Raw genomic sequence first — 13,857 nt, 5'->3', positions numbered from 1 at the left:
GAGTGTGGGGAAGTCAGGTTGCTGGAAAAATTGACCAAACCTGTTATTATGCACTGCTCTGCACCCCGGGAACAGTCTGTCCATGTGAGAGGGGGAGAAAGCACAGAGGTCCTACTCTGTTCCCATGTCCAGACCACAGAATCTGTGAGGTGATGTAACACACCTCTGGCGGCCATACTGGAGGAACTCCCCTGTGTGAATGGAAACACACATGATTAACTTGTGTCTGTTAGTGGATCCATCTCACTCATTATGTTTGTAAATGAGCGTTTTTTGCAGTGCCGGTTATATCACAGTTTGATGGCAAGGGTCAAAGGTTAACAATATCATGACTAACAAACTAAATCGAACTATAACAGATGAACTATAACAGACTCTACAGCTGACATGATTACATTTTTGATCATTGGTCAGATTAGACAAAGTATGTAATTTGAATAAGTTCATATATTGTATTTTCTGACATTTATTTTCATCAACTAATTATTAAAGTAAAGATTTTTTTCTGTTGTTCTTCTTTTATTCTTCAAACTTTTTGGACAAACTTGTGATTAATAAAATCATGTTCACCACAATCACACAGAAGTGATCCAGCCTCGGGAGCCAGTTACGACTGACTGTGACACTCGGCTATTTCCGTCAACTACCCTCGACCGTTCTCGTGTCGTCCACATCTCGCGGCTATAGACGATCTTTGCGTATTTTACACAGCCACGGATGAGAAATGGAGGGCCGGACGGAGAGGAAGGGGGGGGAGTGCCGGGAGCGGGGTCGCAGCTGATTGGTCAGCAGGTCGTACTGCGTGTAGCGGTATATAAGCTGTGAATGTGCAGCTCCGACCGGTAGCTGGAGGTTTGCGCCCCACATGTGCGGAAGAAGTCGGATAAAAAGCGGCGAACAAAGCGAAATGAGTGACTGAGACTCAGCAGGAGAAGAAAAGAAGACACCATTCATATCATCCTCTCTTCTGAAAGAGCTGCGAGAAGCTGGAAGAGGACCCAGGAAATATCTGTGAGTAACCTTCATCCATTCTGTACAAAGCGGTGCGTGCGTGGAGCGCATGCGGCGGTCGGTTTACAAAGGAGTCGATATCGCGTTATTACGCTTGATTTATGCCGTAGCTGTGCGTCCACGGTGCGCAGCGAGCGCAGGTCTCTGTCCTCAGCTCACACTGACGTGATGTTAGTCATGCAGTCCACCGGTGGATGGTGGGTGGTCCCTGCTGCACAGACAGACTGACGAGCTGGTTACATATGAGTCCAGGACTTCTCCCGGCTTCCTGCTAAATTTGGCCAATCGACTCAGTGGATTATAAACCCTTCAGTTATTATAGGAAAAGCTCCGTGCATATGATATATAAGAAATATAGCAATGCTGTATAACACTCCTTTTTCACGTACAAGTCAGACTGCATTCAAAACGCATTTAATGGCTGGAGTAACCTGTTAAAAAGCCCCAGGGTAAAGTTGCGTTCTTGTCGTTGCCTCCAAGTTCCCCTCAAGTCCTGTGCAACCAAACATCCTGTGATGAAACAAGACAATTTATGTCATAGTTTGAAGTAATTTGACTAAACACAACTCCACTGGAGATGGATGCATCTGTGGCTTCTGGGGCTCCCTCATGGTCTGTGGCCCCTGGTCAGTCACCCACTTTGACCTGTTGCTAATCCAGCCTTCACTTTAATTTAAGGTAGAGTAAAAAAGTAAAGTAAAAGCAGTCTATTTATTATTTTATGGGAATCTTATTAGCAGTGCATTAATGTGTACATAGCATTCATACCGCAAGGAAGTTAAATCTACCACAGAGCGTAACACTTCATTAACTAATTGTGTTTTAGATGTAAAATCTTAACAACACTTTAGCTGTAAAGTGATTTCTGTGGAGGAAGCAGTGTGATATTTCCTTATAATGTGGTGAAGAAGAAGTGTGTATTTGAGTAAATATTAAAATAAAGTACACATACCTCAAAACTGCTTTGGTACAAAATGTGCTTCATTGCATTTCGGCACCGGTTTGGTATTTAACTGTGCTATTTAAACTGAATGGTGCACTGGGAATACAACCATCTCTTCTATAATCTGTGAAGCAGAGTTTAAATTCTTGCTCCCTCTCATGGTGGGGTGGGGTTAAAGCCCCCCCACTGGGTGTTTGTGCACTTGTCTGGTAACAACAGACTGATTTACATACTTTTACATTTGTAAATTTAAGTGCTTCGGCTGCAATGGGTCAATGGTTCCCAAACTTCTTTGCAAATTACAAGTTGTAGCAGTATCTACATGTGTCCTCATCATGTGTGGGGACATGAGAGTAGTTCAGTGTAATTTTCCACCTCAGATCCTTTTATTCGAAGGATTTTTACAGACATGCAGATTTTAAAGTAGTTGGTGTCCCATTAAAAAAAGGCAAAAGTTAAGGGAAAAAGTCAGAAAATTTGTGCTTTTTTCAGTTTCCTTTCCCTTAAAACATCTTTGGAGCACTCAGAATTAACCTCAGGACTGAGTTTAAGTCCAGGATAGGAGTCAGAGGTCGCATTTAGCATCCAGAACCATGACAGTCCACTTCAGATTGATCTGTAAATTATAGCTAATAACCAGCGAATCAAACAGAAATAATAAAACATGAAAGTGATGTCTTCAGATTGATTGTATTGTCAGAACAGACAACTGAGCTTCTAAGGAACAATTCCAGGTCTTGTCCTGAACGTTGGTCGCCTCCACAGATTCCTGCAGGCATTTTTCACCACTCGGTGGTGCTGACAATTAAAATCTCATTAGCCGTCTGGCCGGTGCAGATGGCAGATGGGGGGCGGGGCGGCCGTGGCATGATGTCAGGGCGGTGTCAGCGCAGGTGGCATATGGAGCATTTCTGAGACAGAGTGCTGGGGATGTGAAATAAAAAACTTAAAGAGGTTTTCTCATATTAAAATAACATCAGCAGCTGGATGAGGCCTCAGGCTTCACTATATTTGCAGCAGAGAAACTCGACTCCTGTAAGAGTCACAGTGAGGAGTACAGGGCCAGGTCTTCTTTTTAAAGTCTTAGAAAAATGAAGGTTTGCAGGAGTCGTTCATTCACCAGATAAAAACAGTAAAGTGGTCGTTGTTACAAAGAATTCATTCTTTAAACTCTGTGTTTGACAAAACCATAAAATAAAACCTGACTCAGGCTGGGTTTTGTTTGAAATCTTTCAATAATAGTGCTGTTATGACACAACTAAACATTAATCCTACGCATTAAGAAGTGTATTATTTGAGGGAATATAAAGCTGAAGTCTTAATTTAAATTAATTGAAGTGGTGGTTGGGTTTGTTAACTGAGTTTCTTCCACGTGCAGATTTAGTGATAATGTAAGTGCGAGAAGCTGATTTACAATACAAAAATTGCATCATCATCGTGATCACTGGAGGAAGTCAAAACATGTGTGCGGCTGTGATTGTAGTGATAGAGGCTTACATCATAATGTGTCAACACACTGCATTGTGCACATACATTCCTGCAAGCAGACGTGCATGGACGCCGAAGGAAGAAGCGCTGTGTCATTGTAGGTGTGTCGAATTTTACTGACAGTCAATGAGTGTTATTATTGCAGTTTATGTTGGTGCAGCAAACACATTAGGAGCAATAAAACTGACACAGGCCTCTGTGGGTTGAAATACACACCAGGAGATCAGCCTCAACCTGTTTGGACGTGAGATTGTTGCTAGATACGGTCTTGTCTGATTGCACTGAGACATATTTGAGTGTATCAGATGATAAAACACTGTGCAGTAAACAAATCAGTTGTACCTTATGTAAGAACAGTGGAATTTAATCCAAGTTAATGCTCATTTGCACTTAAAGGTTCATATTTTCCCGTTTTCCTCTGCTGCCATCGAGCTGAATCACAATCCTATCACAACATAACATCTCAAACGTGACATTGGTGGAGCAGGGAGTAACTGGGTAAACATACCACTTGTGATTTGAGTGAACTGATCGTTTTACTAAAAATGCAGCCAGACGGTGCAGACAGGATGTCTGTTAACCAAAGATTGCAACAGGAGGGACAGGTGTGTCCAACGTCCAACACAGCACCGCACGAACCTTGTGTGCCTCATCAGTTTTGTTTGTTACAGATTTTCAGTGTTACAGAGTGACATAGGGACAGTAAACAGAATTTCCAGGAACGGAAAACGAGTCGGAAAATATGCAAGAACACAGTTTGTTTATACTGCAAACATTTTCTGTCACAAGTTTTAATTCTCTTTTATTATTAAACATAGACACACCTAAATATCTCCCCTTTTTAAAAATGACAATCTTAGAAAACAATGGGCTCCTCTGACTCCGGTGAATGCGTCTCGTTGCTGTAAATCAGGTGTTAGTCACTTTTTCTTGGTGAATACTTCCAGCCAAAGAATGAAGGAAAACCAATTATCCTGTCAAGTCAGTTCCTCAAAGTAGGCTAGTAGGGTTGCACGTAGTCATGTACAGTGTGTGTGTGTGTGTGTGTGTGTGTGTGTGTGTGTGTGTGTGTGTGTGTGTGTGTGTGTGTGTGTGTGTGTTCTCCAGTAAACCCCTTGGCTATGAAACACACTCTGGTCTGGGCTTGGTGCCAAACTCTGCACTGCTCTTATGTAACCCTCCTTTATCTCTCCCAACTTCTCTCACTCGTTCTAGTTCATTCCTTCCTCTTTTTTTGCTCTTTTTTCTCCTTTCTCCTCCTTCTTTCTACTCTTTTTCACTCATACCATCTTTCCCACCCTGCCTCTTGTTCTCTACTCTGTCCGTCACCTTACCTTCCCTCTGTCTGTCTGTGTAAGCATGACTCTGCAGATTGTTCAAAGTAACCCACACCGGCCGCCGCTGCCAAGCCACCCTGCACCGCTGCCCTCGATCGCCCTGCCCATATCCTTGCGAATGTTTATATGAGTGAGATCACACTTGGCATCATGAGCTATATATATTATGTTTCACTCAGACTGTCAGCAAACTTGTCAATGAATTCAACCCTCCTGCCACCTCCACACACCTCCTACCACTTGTTGCATTCAGCTGGGTTTTAATCTGTAGGAGTGCAGACAGAGAGCGTTTGTTTCCAAGCAGGAAAAATGTGCATTGATTTAGATTTTTGTCGGCCACTTTGTCCCTGAGCCTGAATATTGGACCATAATACTTTAGAGTGTACTACACAGTGTCAGTGACATTCATCTTTCACCGCATTTCATCTATGTAGACTCGCTCACCCCCTCCTTCACAGGCGCTTTCGATGTGTGTTTCGTAGTGTGCATGTGTGTGTGACCGCAGTAGTCTGTGTGTGTATTCAAGGTCATGTTGCAGTGTTAAACTCTGAGGTCAGAGAGGGGAAGTGTGTGTCTGTGTGTCAGAGGTCAGTGGAAATATAGTGAATGACTATTGTGACTGGTGACAGGACTTGGCAATGATTAACTAACTCACCCTTTACTCTCCTTTGTCATTCTTAGATAATCATGTCTGATAATATAAATGCTGATGGTGTTGCAGGGCTAATGATACAACTATTAATAATAATAATGTCTTTCTCTTCACAGTCAAAATGGATCTTCACGATAAAGAAAATCTCCCTGGAGAGATTCTGCCTGTGGTGATCATTGGTAAGAAACACGCACAGTCATGAATACTCCCTCAGAAGTCACATGCATACTTGCACTTTGTCATTTTGCTTACCCCGTGGGAAACCTCAAAGCAGCAGCAACAAGATTTGCTTAGGCTTGTTGCTATGATAACTTATACTTAGTAAACAATGAATCAGCACAGAGTTCTTTGGCCATTTTTTCCCCTTGTCCGGTAACAGTCACCCAACTGGTTCACACTCTCCGCCACATCTCCAGGTAACTGTCAAGTAAACTTTGAGAAAAAAACCCAAAACTGATGGATGAAGAAGGAGCGGCACTGTGGTGAGCCAGGAGTTGGCTTTGGCTTGTCTTGGCTTCCATATTGTGTCATAGTGAAGCACAATGGCTGCGTTAAGTTAAGCAACAAGTTGTCAAAGAAAGCAGTGAGATGTTTATTCACACACAGTTCTTTTTTTTTTTTACAGTTAAAGGCTTTAGAAAATTTTCAGCAAAATTGCAAGAAAATGTTAAATATCCTCCTTTAAAAAATAAAGTTTCTATTGTTACAAATACAGTTGCTTTATATGTTTTCCTTTCATGACGGTTTGTGAAAGTGTGATAATCCGTCATCATGAGCAGGCAATCAAAAGTTTTACTGCTCTGTGTTTGACTTGTGTTTGTATTTGTGTGCGATCCTGATGAGGCATTGGCTTGTTGCGCAGGTTAATATGTGGCATTAAAACTTGTTGAGTCATGCTGCAGTCCCACTGAGTTTTATCACAGTTAGTCAGCAACTGTGAAGTGGTAATATACCACATTTGTTAAACTGTAGCTGTATGTGTTTACTGTATTTATTTTCATTTTAGATTTATTAACTTTATTCATACTTTATTTTATATATTTAATTTATGTTATTCAGTATTTCTTAGACAGAGAAGTTGTGCTGCAGTTACACAACTTGCTTTCTGTCTACAAAAGTTTTACAGTTGTAATTTTGAATTGCATTTGAATTGCATTTTTAAGATGACAGAACCTAACTCCCAGATTATTGCAGTTGTAACCATAGTAACCAAGTGCAGACACACAGTATGCACACAACATGAACATGTGCCAAAGCATTATGGGGATTATCAGAGCAGCTGGAAGCCAGTCATCATTCCCTAGCAACTCAGCAGTCCCACCAAAACTCACCCTCTCTCTGCCTCTTTCTGTTTCTCTCTGTTTCTCAGGTAATGGTCCATCGGGGATCTGTCTGTCGTACCTGTTGTCAGGTTATACCCCCTACCTTTCACCCGAGGCATCACACCCCAACCCCCTGCTGCAGAGCAAGCTGGGAGAGCAGCCTTACCTGTCGCTGCTGGAGCAGGTAATACACACAAATGCACACACATGTACCGTAGGTTGTTTTAGGTTTTAAAAAAAAACAAAAAAGAACAGAGCCTCACAGAGTCTCTCGCCCTCTCTCTCCAGGATCTGGAGTATCTGTGCGAGGGGCTGGAGGGTCGATCGTCCAATCCCGTGGCCGTGCTCTTTGATTCACTGCTGCTCCCTGACAGCGACTTCGGACTGGACCACACCTCTCCGCTGGAGTGGAGATATGAGCCTGAGCGTGCCATCCCTCACCTGGTGCTGGGGAGGGGTCCACCTGGGGGAGCCTGGCATGTACGTGACCAGAGTTACTGATGATATATAGATTATCCATTATTCTGATTAATCTGCTGTGTGGAGTTTAGGTCAGAGGAGAGGGGAGTGACAGGTGCAACTCTATAATCAAAACTGATTTTAGACATGCTAAAATAGTGACACAACAGGGTCTTTGTTTTTCTCCATGACTATGAAGACAAATTTACTTAACAGATATTATGGTGATGTGTGCAAATAAGCTTTGTTTTCCTTTGTCAGCTGCTTATTTGCACACATGATATACTGGTGAGAGTGACTGTAGCTCGACATGTGAGTTTACACGTGGGTTTAATTCAGTATAACAACCTTTTGTGTGTCCTGTTCTCAGGCTATGGAGGGCTCCATGCTAACTCTGAGCCTGGCTAACTGGATGGAGCTTCCTGGACTCAAACTGAAGGACTGGATGAGAGACAAACGCAGGTCCGTCCACAATAAAATCAACAAATTTTGTTCACAGCACACGTGACTGACAGGCTCAGACTCAGAGGCTTGTTCACAGCTTTGTAACACAAAGCACAGCCTTTGTAATACAAAATACAAATACTTAAATAACCTGCAGGCCTGTTCAAGGTTCAACAATTTTTATTGTCTGTCAAATAGCACTAGAATATTGTCTCAGGTTAGAGGCTCACAAACTACATTAAAAAACTTAAAACACAAAGCGTAAAACACAAAGCAAAGCTGCATTAAAAAGTAGTGACAGAAAATAATAGTATTTCACAACCTTGTTGCAGTTTTATCTGATATACCTATAGAGTTTTAAGTCTTAAAACCAGTTGTAATAATAGCAGATGTGCTACCAGTGAGTCAGAGCTGTGGTTAGCTGCAAACAATAGGACATTATCTGAACTCCAGTGATAAAATGACCAGTTCCCTGTTGAGGTTATGGCCTCTGTTTGTCAAGGGTTATGAATCTCCAGTTTGGCCACTAGAGGGCACTATATGTCCCATGAAAGGCTGTAAAAAGTCTGAGAACATGCATGTTAGCTTTACTTTAAAGCCACATAGAAAGTATTGTGACTGTACTAAGTAGATTAAAGCTCTCTCTCCAGTAATAATATTTAAGTTCTATATTTAGATATGAGCCACAGAGCAAAGACTGTGTGTACATGTTTTACTCTCTCCTTAGTTTGTTTTTCAAATGACTCCAGCCCAGCTTATTTACATAAAATAATGATAACAACTGATGTAGCACAGCTGGACTTCTTTTTCCTGTTCACTTATTGTTTTTACTAACAGTAATTATACTATACTAACAGTATAATGATATGCTGTTGTATTTAAAAATATCTCTGTGTGTATTTTGAACTAAAATGTATTTTCATGTTGGTTTTATTCCAGGAATGTAAGAAATGACCGTGCCACACCAGCCGAGATAGCCTCCTACTATCAGCACTATGTTTCCCAGATGTCCCTGGAGCAGAGCTTCGCCTGTGGAACCACTGTCACCTCAGTAACCAGGCAGCCTGGCAGTCAGGAGTGGTCGCCGCCCTGCTGGAGAGTGATGGGACTGCAGCGCAGAGAGGGGGAAGCTCTGGGAGGTACAGCAAGTTACAAGTGTCCTGATTAACATTAAAGATTTAAAAATGAATGAGTGAAAGAAAGTGCCACATAATCACCCCCCATCCTCCTCTTTCCTCCTGGTAGATGGTTCCACTGTTTCGGAGGAGGTGCCTTTTTCCCTGTTGGCCCACAATGTTGTGTTGGCGACGGGGACCCACGACATCCCGGCCAGGCTCGGCGTGGAGGGCGAGTCCCTGCCCTTTGTCTGCCACTCCTTCTGGGAGCTGGAGGCAGCCATCGCTCGCGGTGAGCTCGACCAGTCTTCAGACCCGGTGCTGGTGGTGGGAGCGGGGCTCACAGCGGCTGACGCAGTGCTGGCCGCCCACCATCTCAACACGCCCGTCTACCATGCCTTCAGACGCTCAGTCACTGACCCAGGCCTCATCTTCAACCAGCTGCCCAAACTGCTGTATCCAGAGTACCACAAGGTGAGGAGAGTTTGAAACCTGTAGTGTGACTTTTTAAGGTTTCATGGTTCAGCATTGAAGTCACATCTAACTTCTCTAACTGTCTTTTGCCCTTTAGGTTCACCAGATGATGACTCAGCAGCAGCACCAACCAAGTCCACCACCACAGGACCATGCCCAGAACCTCCAACACCACTCCACCCCTTCCTCTCCATCCACCTCCTCATCCCCTTCCTCCTACCCTGGTTACCTGAGCTTCCCACGTCACAGGGTCGTGGAGTTCAGACCTGACCGAAAGTGCGTTCTGGAGTCAGACTCAGGCCAGAGGACGGTGGTCCAGGTCTCCAAGGCTCTTGTTCTCATCGGCGCCCACCCCAACCTTTCATTTCTGGGCGTCAACGGGCAGGCGCTTGGCATCAACCCTGAAGAGCCGATCACGTGCCGAAGGAATCCGATCGAGGTGGACCCGTTCACGAACGAGGTAGTCGCAGCAGAGGGGCCGGGCATGTACGCCATGGGGCCGTTAGTTGGCGAGAACTTTGTGAGGTTCCTAAAGGGAGGAGCGCTGGCTATTGCTAGTGACCTCGCTAAGAGACAAAGAGAGGGACGGAGAAGAGTAGAAGGGGATTTGGCCACAGACAGATTGATGGACAAATGGGTGGACAGACGGGTGACTGAAGCAGAGGTTTGCGTTCTGGACTCATAGCAGGTTTTCTGAGACAGAAAGGTCAGATGGACTGAAGCAAACCAAGCGACTCTGATCCAAAAGTGACGAAACTGGAACCGCTGCAAACAAAAACCATAGGTCGTGTTTTCCAGAAATCACAGAGTAGGGAAATCAAACATGCTGCTGAGGTGTTCCAGGTTGCGAAACAGGCGACAAGTTGGCTCTACAACTGGACTTGCACTGGGTTTTGCTGGGTCTGGAATCTTCTTGGGCTTTCCTCTAGATCTGGTTTGGCGAAAAAAAAGCCTCCAGACATGAGGCACTTTGAAGGCTAAAAGCAGCAGAGATATGCAGACAGTTGTGCTAGTAGGAGAGATGGAGGGAGACTAACACAATGGATGTAATGGAGGAGAGACAGATTGTTAAATTATAAAGTTAGAAATGTACATATGTACCACCTGGAAGTTGCTCTGGAATGACTATATTTCACTTAGAACACTACAGATGCTGGATTTTTCAGGATATTGCTTTTAAATGACTTTGTAAAGGGGACCTATTATAATTTTCCAGCTCTATATTTTTATTCTTGGACTCCACAAACATTGCATGAATCACAGTTTTGTACCAGTCCCTCAATTCAGCCTCTGTCTGAAACCGACAGTTTTAACTAGTGCTCTTTGCATAGAGAGGTTATTTCTAGACATTTCCTCATTATCTGAAACTCATACCATGTTTAACACAAACATCTGGCATTGTTACATTACATATAGAAAAGAAAATAAGGAAAAGAACAATAGGTCCACTCTATGTTTAGACTTATTTATATCCTGCAGTATATTTTTCATTGGTACAAATCAGTGACTGTATGTGAAGATGGGCGGCGCATCTCCACTTCCTCCCATTGTACAAAAATGAAAGCAGCAAATGAAAACTAAACTTATCAGAAACTTGAAAACTTGAACATACATCAGTGTGATTAGAACTACCTAAATCACTGGGAACTATCTTTGGGAAAATTTTATTTGACATGTACTTTGATGATTTAGTTTGGCTCATTTTTATGGGGTTTATAACCTATGCTGCAGCCAGTCTCCAGGGGGCAATCAAGATGTTTTGGTTTCACTGTTGGAGAGGTGTCGACCATCTTTTTACTCAGTCATGGGAACAAATCGTGTGTTAGATTAAACAGCAGCCAATCATAACCTGTAAATGTGGCATGAAAATATTCTAACTTTATGAGTTGATGAGGGTTGAGGCAAGCAAAGGAAGAGAAGGAGATCTGAAAATGGAGGGAGAGATAAAGACAGAAATAGAAATGGAGAGAGAAGGATCTTTACAGTATCACTCAGAGCCTTGATCACTACAATAACTTGCAGGTTAAAGTTTAACCTCTTTTTTGTAAACAGTGCACCACAAAGATAATTAACATGGTTCCATAATTATAAATGTATTTTTTTGTTAGCTGTTTAATTTTTCAACACTACACTGTCATGAACAGTTTCAGCAAAATAGTTAAAAGTTAATTTCTGCTTCTTTCTTTATATTATTTTCTACGTGGGTGTTTGTATATTCTTGGTTTGCTGCTTTGTAAATCTGTGGTGCTGTATCTTTCTATGATAATATGATTTATCATATATAACATGCAACTCTATCTACCTGATCGCACTGTAAATCTTTGATGACGATTAATATGAAAAGATTTTATACTTTACGAAACAAAAGAGAAAATATAAATATATTTTTTTCTAACTCCTCTTACTGAACATGTTTAATTTGCAGCTGTTGAAACATCAGAGTTTGTCCTCACTGTGAACATTAATAACATTAACATTTAATGGATGACAGCTAACCAGCACTGTTTTTTTAAGTTCTGTAGGCACTGGTGTATTAATGGATGTTATTTCCACATGAATCAACCACTTCTGTAACTTGTAACTTGATAACATGATAAATTAGTGCAGTGCTAAATGAAATCAGGTTGATTTCATCTCTAAGTTACATTTTTAATTTCATTATAATTTTGATTTAGTCTGCTACTACAAGATGCACTTTTCAAAAGTATTTTCACCACAATCTTAAAGTTCAGGAAATGCTGAACATTTGTACAGTAAATCATCAGTTATTTTAGCTGAATATTTGTCAGTGCAGATAATGTTTAATGTAACTCTCCTTTAGATCGGACACATGGTAAATATTCAGTTGCATTGCACAATAAGCCAATAATTCATTTTTATGTAAAAAAAAAAAAAACAATAAATAGACAAAACAAATATTTTTGCATTTGTCAAAGCAAACAATTGAAGCAGTACACATTTAAAAATAGTGTCAAATTTTTAAAGGTAAAGTTTAGTGCAGCTGTTGATGTGTGTCGAGGCTAAACACCCTGTAGGTGTCAGTTACATCTGCGGACAGTTTTACCTTCAGTCTGCTGTTAGTGAAGAAGATATTTTAATACTGATAAATGTAATTCAAGAAGTTTGCTCCTGAGCATATGCAACCAGGACACTGCTTTTTCATTCTTTTCAAAATAAGATTGACATTGTTTAACTTAATGACAATTAATCTTGAAAAATGACACTCTACATACTGTAATTACAGCTCCCAGTTCTCTTAACCTGAAGTGACGAATAGATGGACCCAGTTTGATTTAAAACGTTACTCGTTATATTTTCCCCCATAAAAAACAGCAGTGTGTGAGTCCAACACTCATTACCTTCATACCCTTTGACTGATTCTTAATGAAGACATAAATCTTTGAAAACAAGTATCAAATATCAGTCATTTCCAAAAACAGCAGATCATTGTAGTTTTTGGCAAATGTAGCTTAGACAGGGGGAAATTTTTCTGGAGACTATTTTCAGTGGCAGATCAATACACATTTCCAGTATTTCCAGCCGCAGGATAATAACATATTTGAAAAACCCAGTTGTTTTTTATTATTATTTGCTGAATTAAAAGTAAAAGTAAAAAACAAAAACATGAGTACATGAGATGTACTCAGACATGCTTTATTTAAGGCTTAATACCATTTCAGCCTTTATTTAATCTCATGAGTTAGATTTGACTTTATGCCTAAATACTAACTATGATCTAGAGGAGCCAGCAGTGCCTTAAAACACATTATTCACACCAGAATTTAAAAAAAAACACCTCCATCTAAATGTCTCTTTTGTTATGAAGTCAAAATCATGTCCAGTCTTTTTTTTAACAACTTATTTGTAGCTGTTTTTGTCTTGTTTGTATGGATGGGATGATTTATATATATCAAAATATTTTCCATCTGTAATGACAGTCAACTAAGCTTTCAACATTCATTGTAATAAAATACAGCTTTTCAATAACTGTGTTTTGTTGTGTTTCTGTGTTTGGACTGTGTTTGCTGTTTGTTATGATATTAAACTGGTGACCACTGGCAAGCCAGTGATATATTAATAAGTAGCTTCTTTGCATGACATTACACAGGATCTTTATGTCTTCATATACCAAATTACTGTGTCTTTACAGTCTAAAATCCTGCATTTTGAGATGTTAAAAGCAAGTTTACACATACATTTTTCAATGTGGACACACCCTTCCTGTGGCTCAGCAAGAGACTGGCAAGACAGGGCTACTTCTTTTTCTACTGTTATATTTTTATGAAATATCATAGTACCATATTATTGCCCTTTACTGCCTGTAAAACTTATTTTCCAAATAAACACTATATTTCTCAATTTATTACTACCACTACTTGTCACTGTTATTAGCAGATTTGACAAGAGAACAATCAACAACATGCAAAACTATTAAAAACTGTGAAAATACATTACATAAAGGGGTTTAGATCAGTAACTTCTTTCACCACAAGTAAGTAATATCCAATCTTGGGGGATAAAATTCTCACTGAGAAAATGATGTAGGTAATATTTTCAGTGAGAGATCAGTTCCATTGTTGAAGTATGGAAACAGTCTCTCAGTGAAAGTGTG

General features: G+C 40.9%; 1 protein-coding gene across 1 annotated transcript; it reads left to right on the top strand.

The window, feature by feature from the left end:
• Window positions 1-817: 817 nt before the first annotated feature.
• osgn1 (oxidative stress induced growth inhibitor 1) lies at window positions 818-13,232 on the top strand. Its single transcript, XM_018663270.2, has 8 exons — window positions 818-1,011; window positions 5,548-5,610; window positions 6,801-6,937; window positions 7,042-7,233; window positions 7,583-7,674; window positions 8,596-8,795; window positions 8,902-9,245; window positions 9,343-13,232. The coding sequence occupies exons 2-8, from the start codon at window positions 5,553-5,555 to the stop codon at window positions 9,928-9,930; spliced, it is 1,611 nt and encodes a 536-aa protein (XP_018518786.1). The 5' UTR covers window positions 818-1,011; window positions 5,548-5,552; the 3' UTR covers window positions 9,931-13,232.
• The last annotated feature ends 625 nt before the right edge of the window (window positions 13,233-13,857 follow it).

The sequence above is a fragment of the Lates calcarifer genome, linkage group LG12 (genome assembly GCF_001640805.2).
Source record: "Lates calcarifer isolate ASB-BC8 linkage group LG12, TLL_Latcal_v3, whole genome shotgun sequence".
Classification (NCBI taxonomy): domain Eukaryota; kingdom Metazoa; phylum Chordata; class Actinopteri; family Centropomidae; genus Lates; species Lates calcarifer.
This window is presented reverse-complemented; position numbering and strand designations above follow the sequence as displayed.

Excerpts from the sequence above, each read along its gene's own strand:
- osgn1 (XM_018663270.2), top strand. The coding sequence starts at position 5,553 with ATGGATCTTCACGATAAAGAAAATCTCCCTGGAGAGATTCTGCCTGTG. Across the intron at positions 6,938-7,041 it reads ACCTGTCGCTGCTGGAGCAG|GATCTGGAGTATCTGTGCGA; the intron begins GTAATACACACA and ends CTCTCTCTCCAG. Across the intron at positions 7,675-8,595 it reads TGGATGAGAGACAAACGCAG|GAATGTAAGAAATGACCGTG; the intron begins GTCCGTCCACAA and ends GTTTTATTCCAG.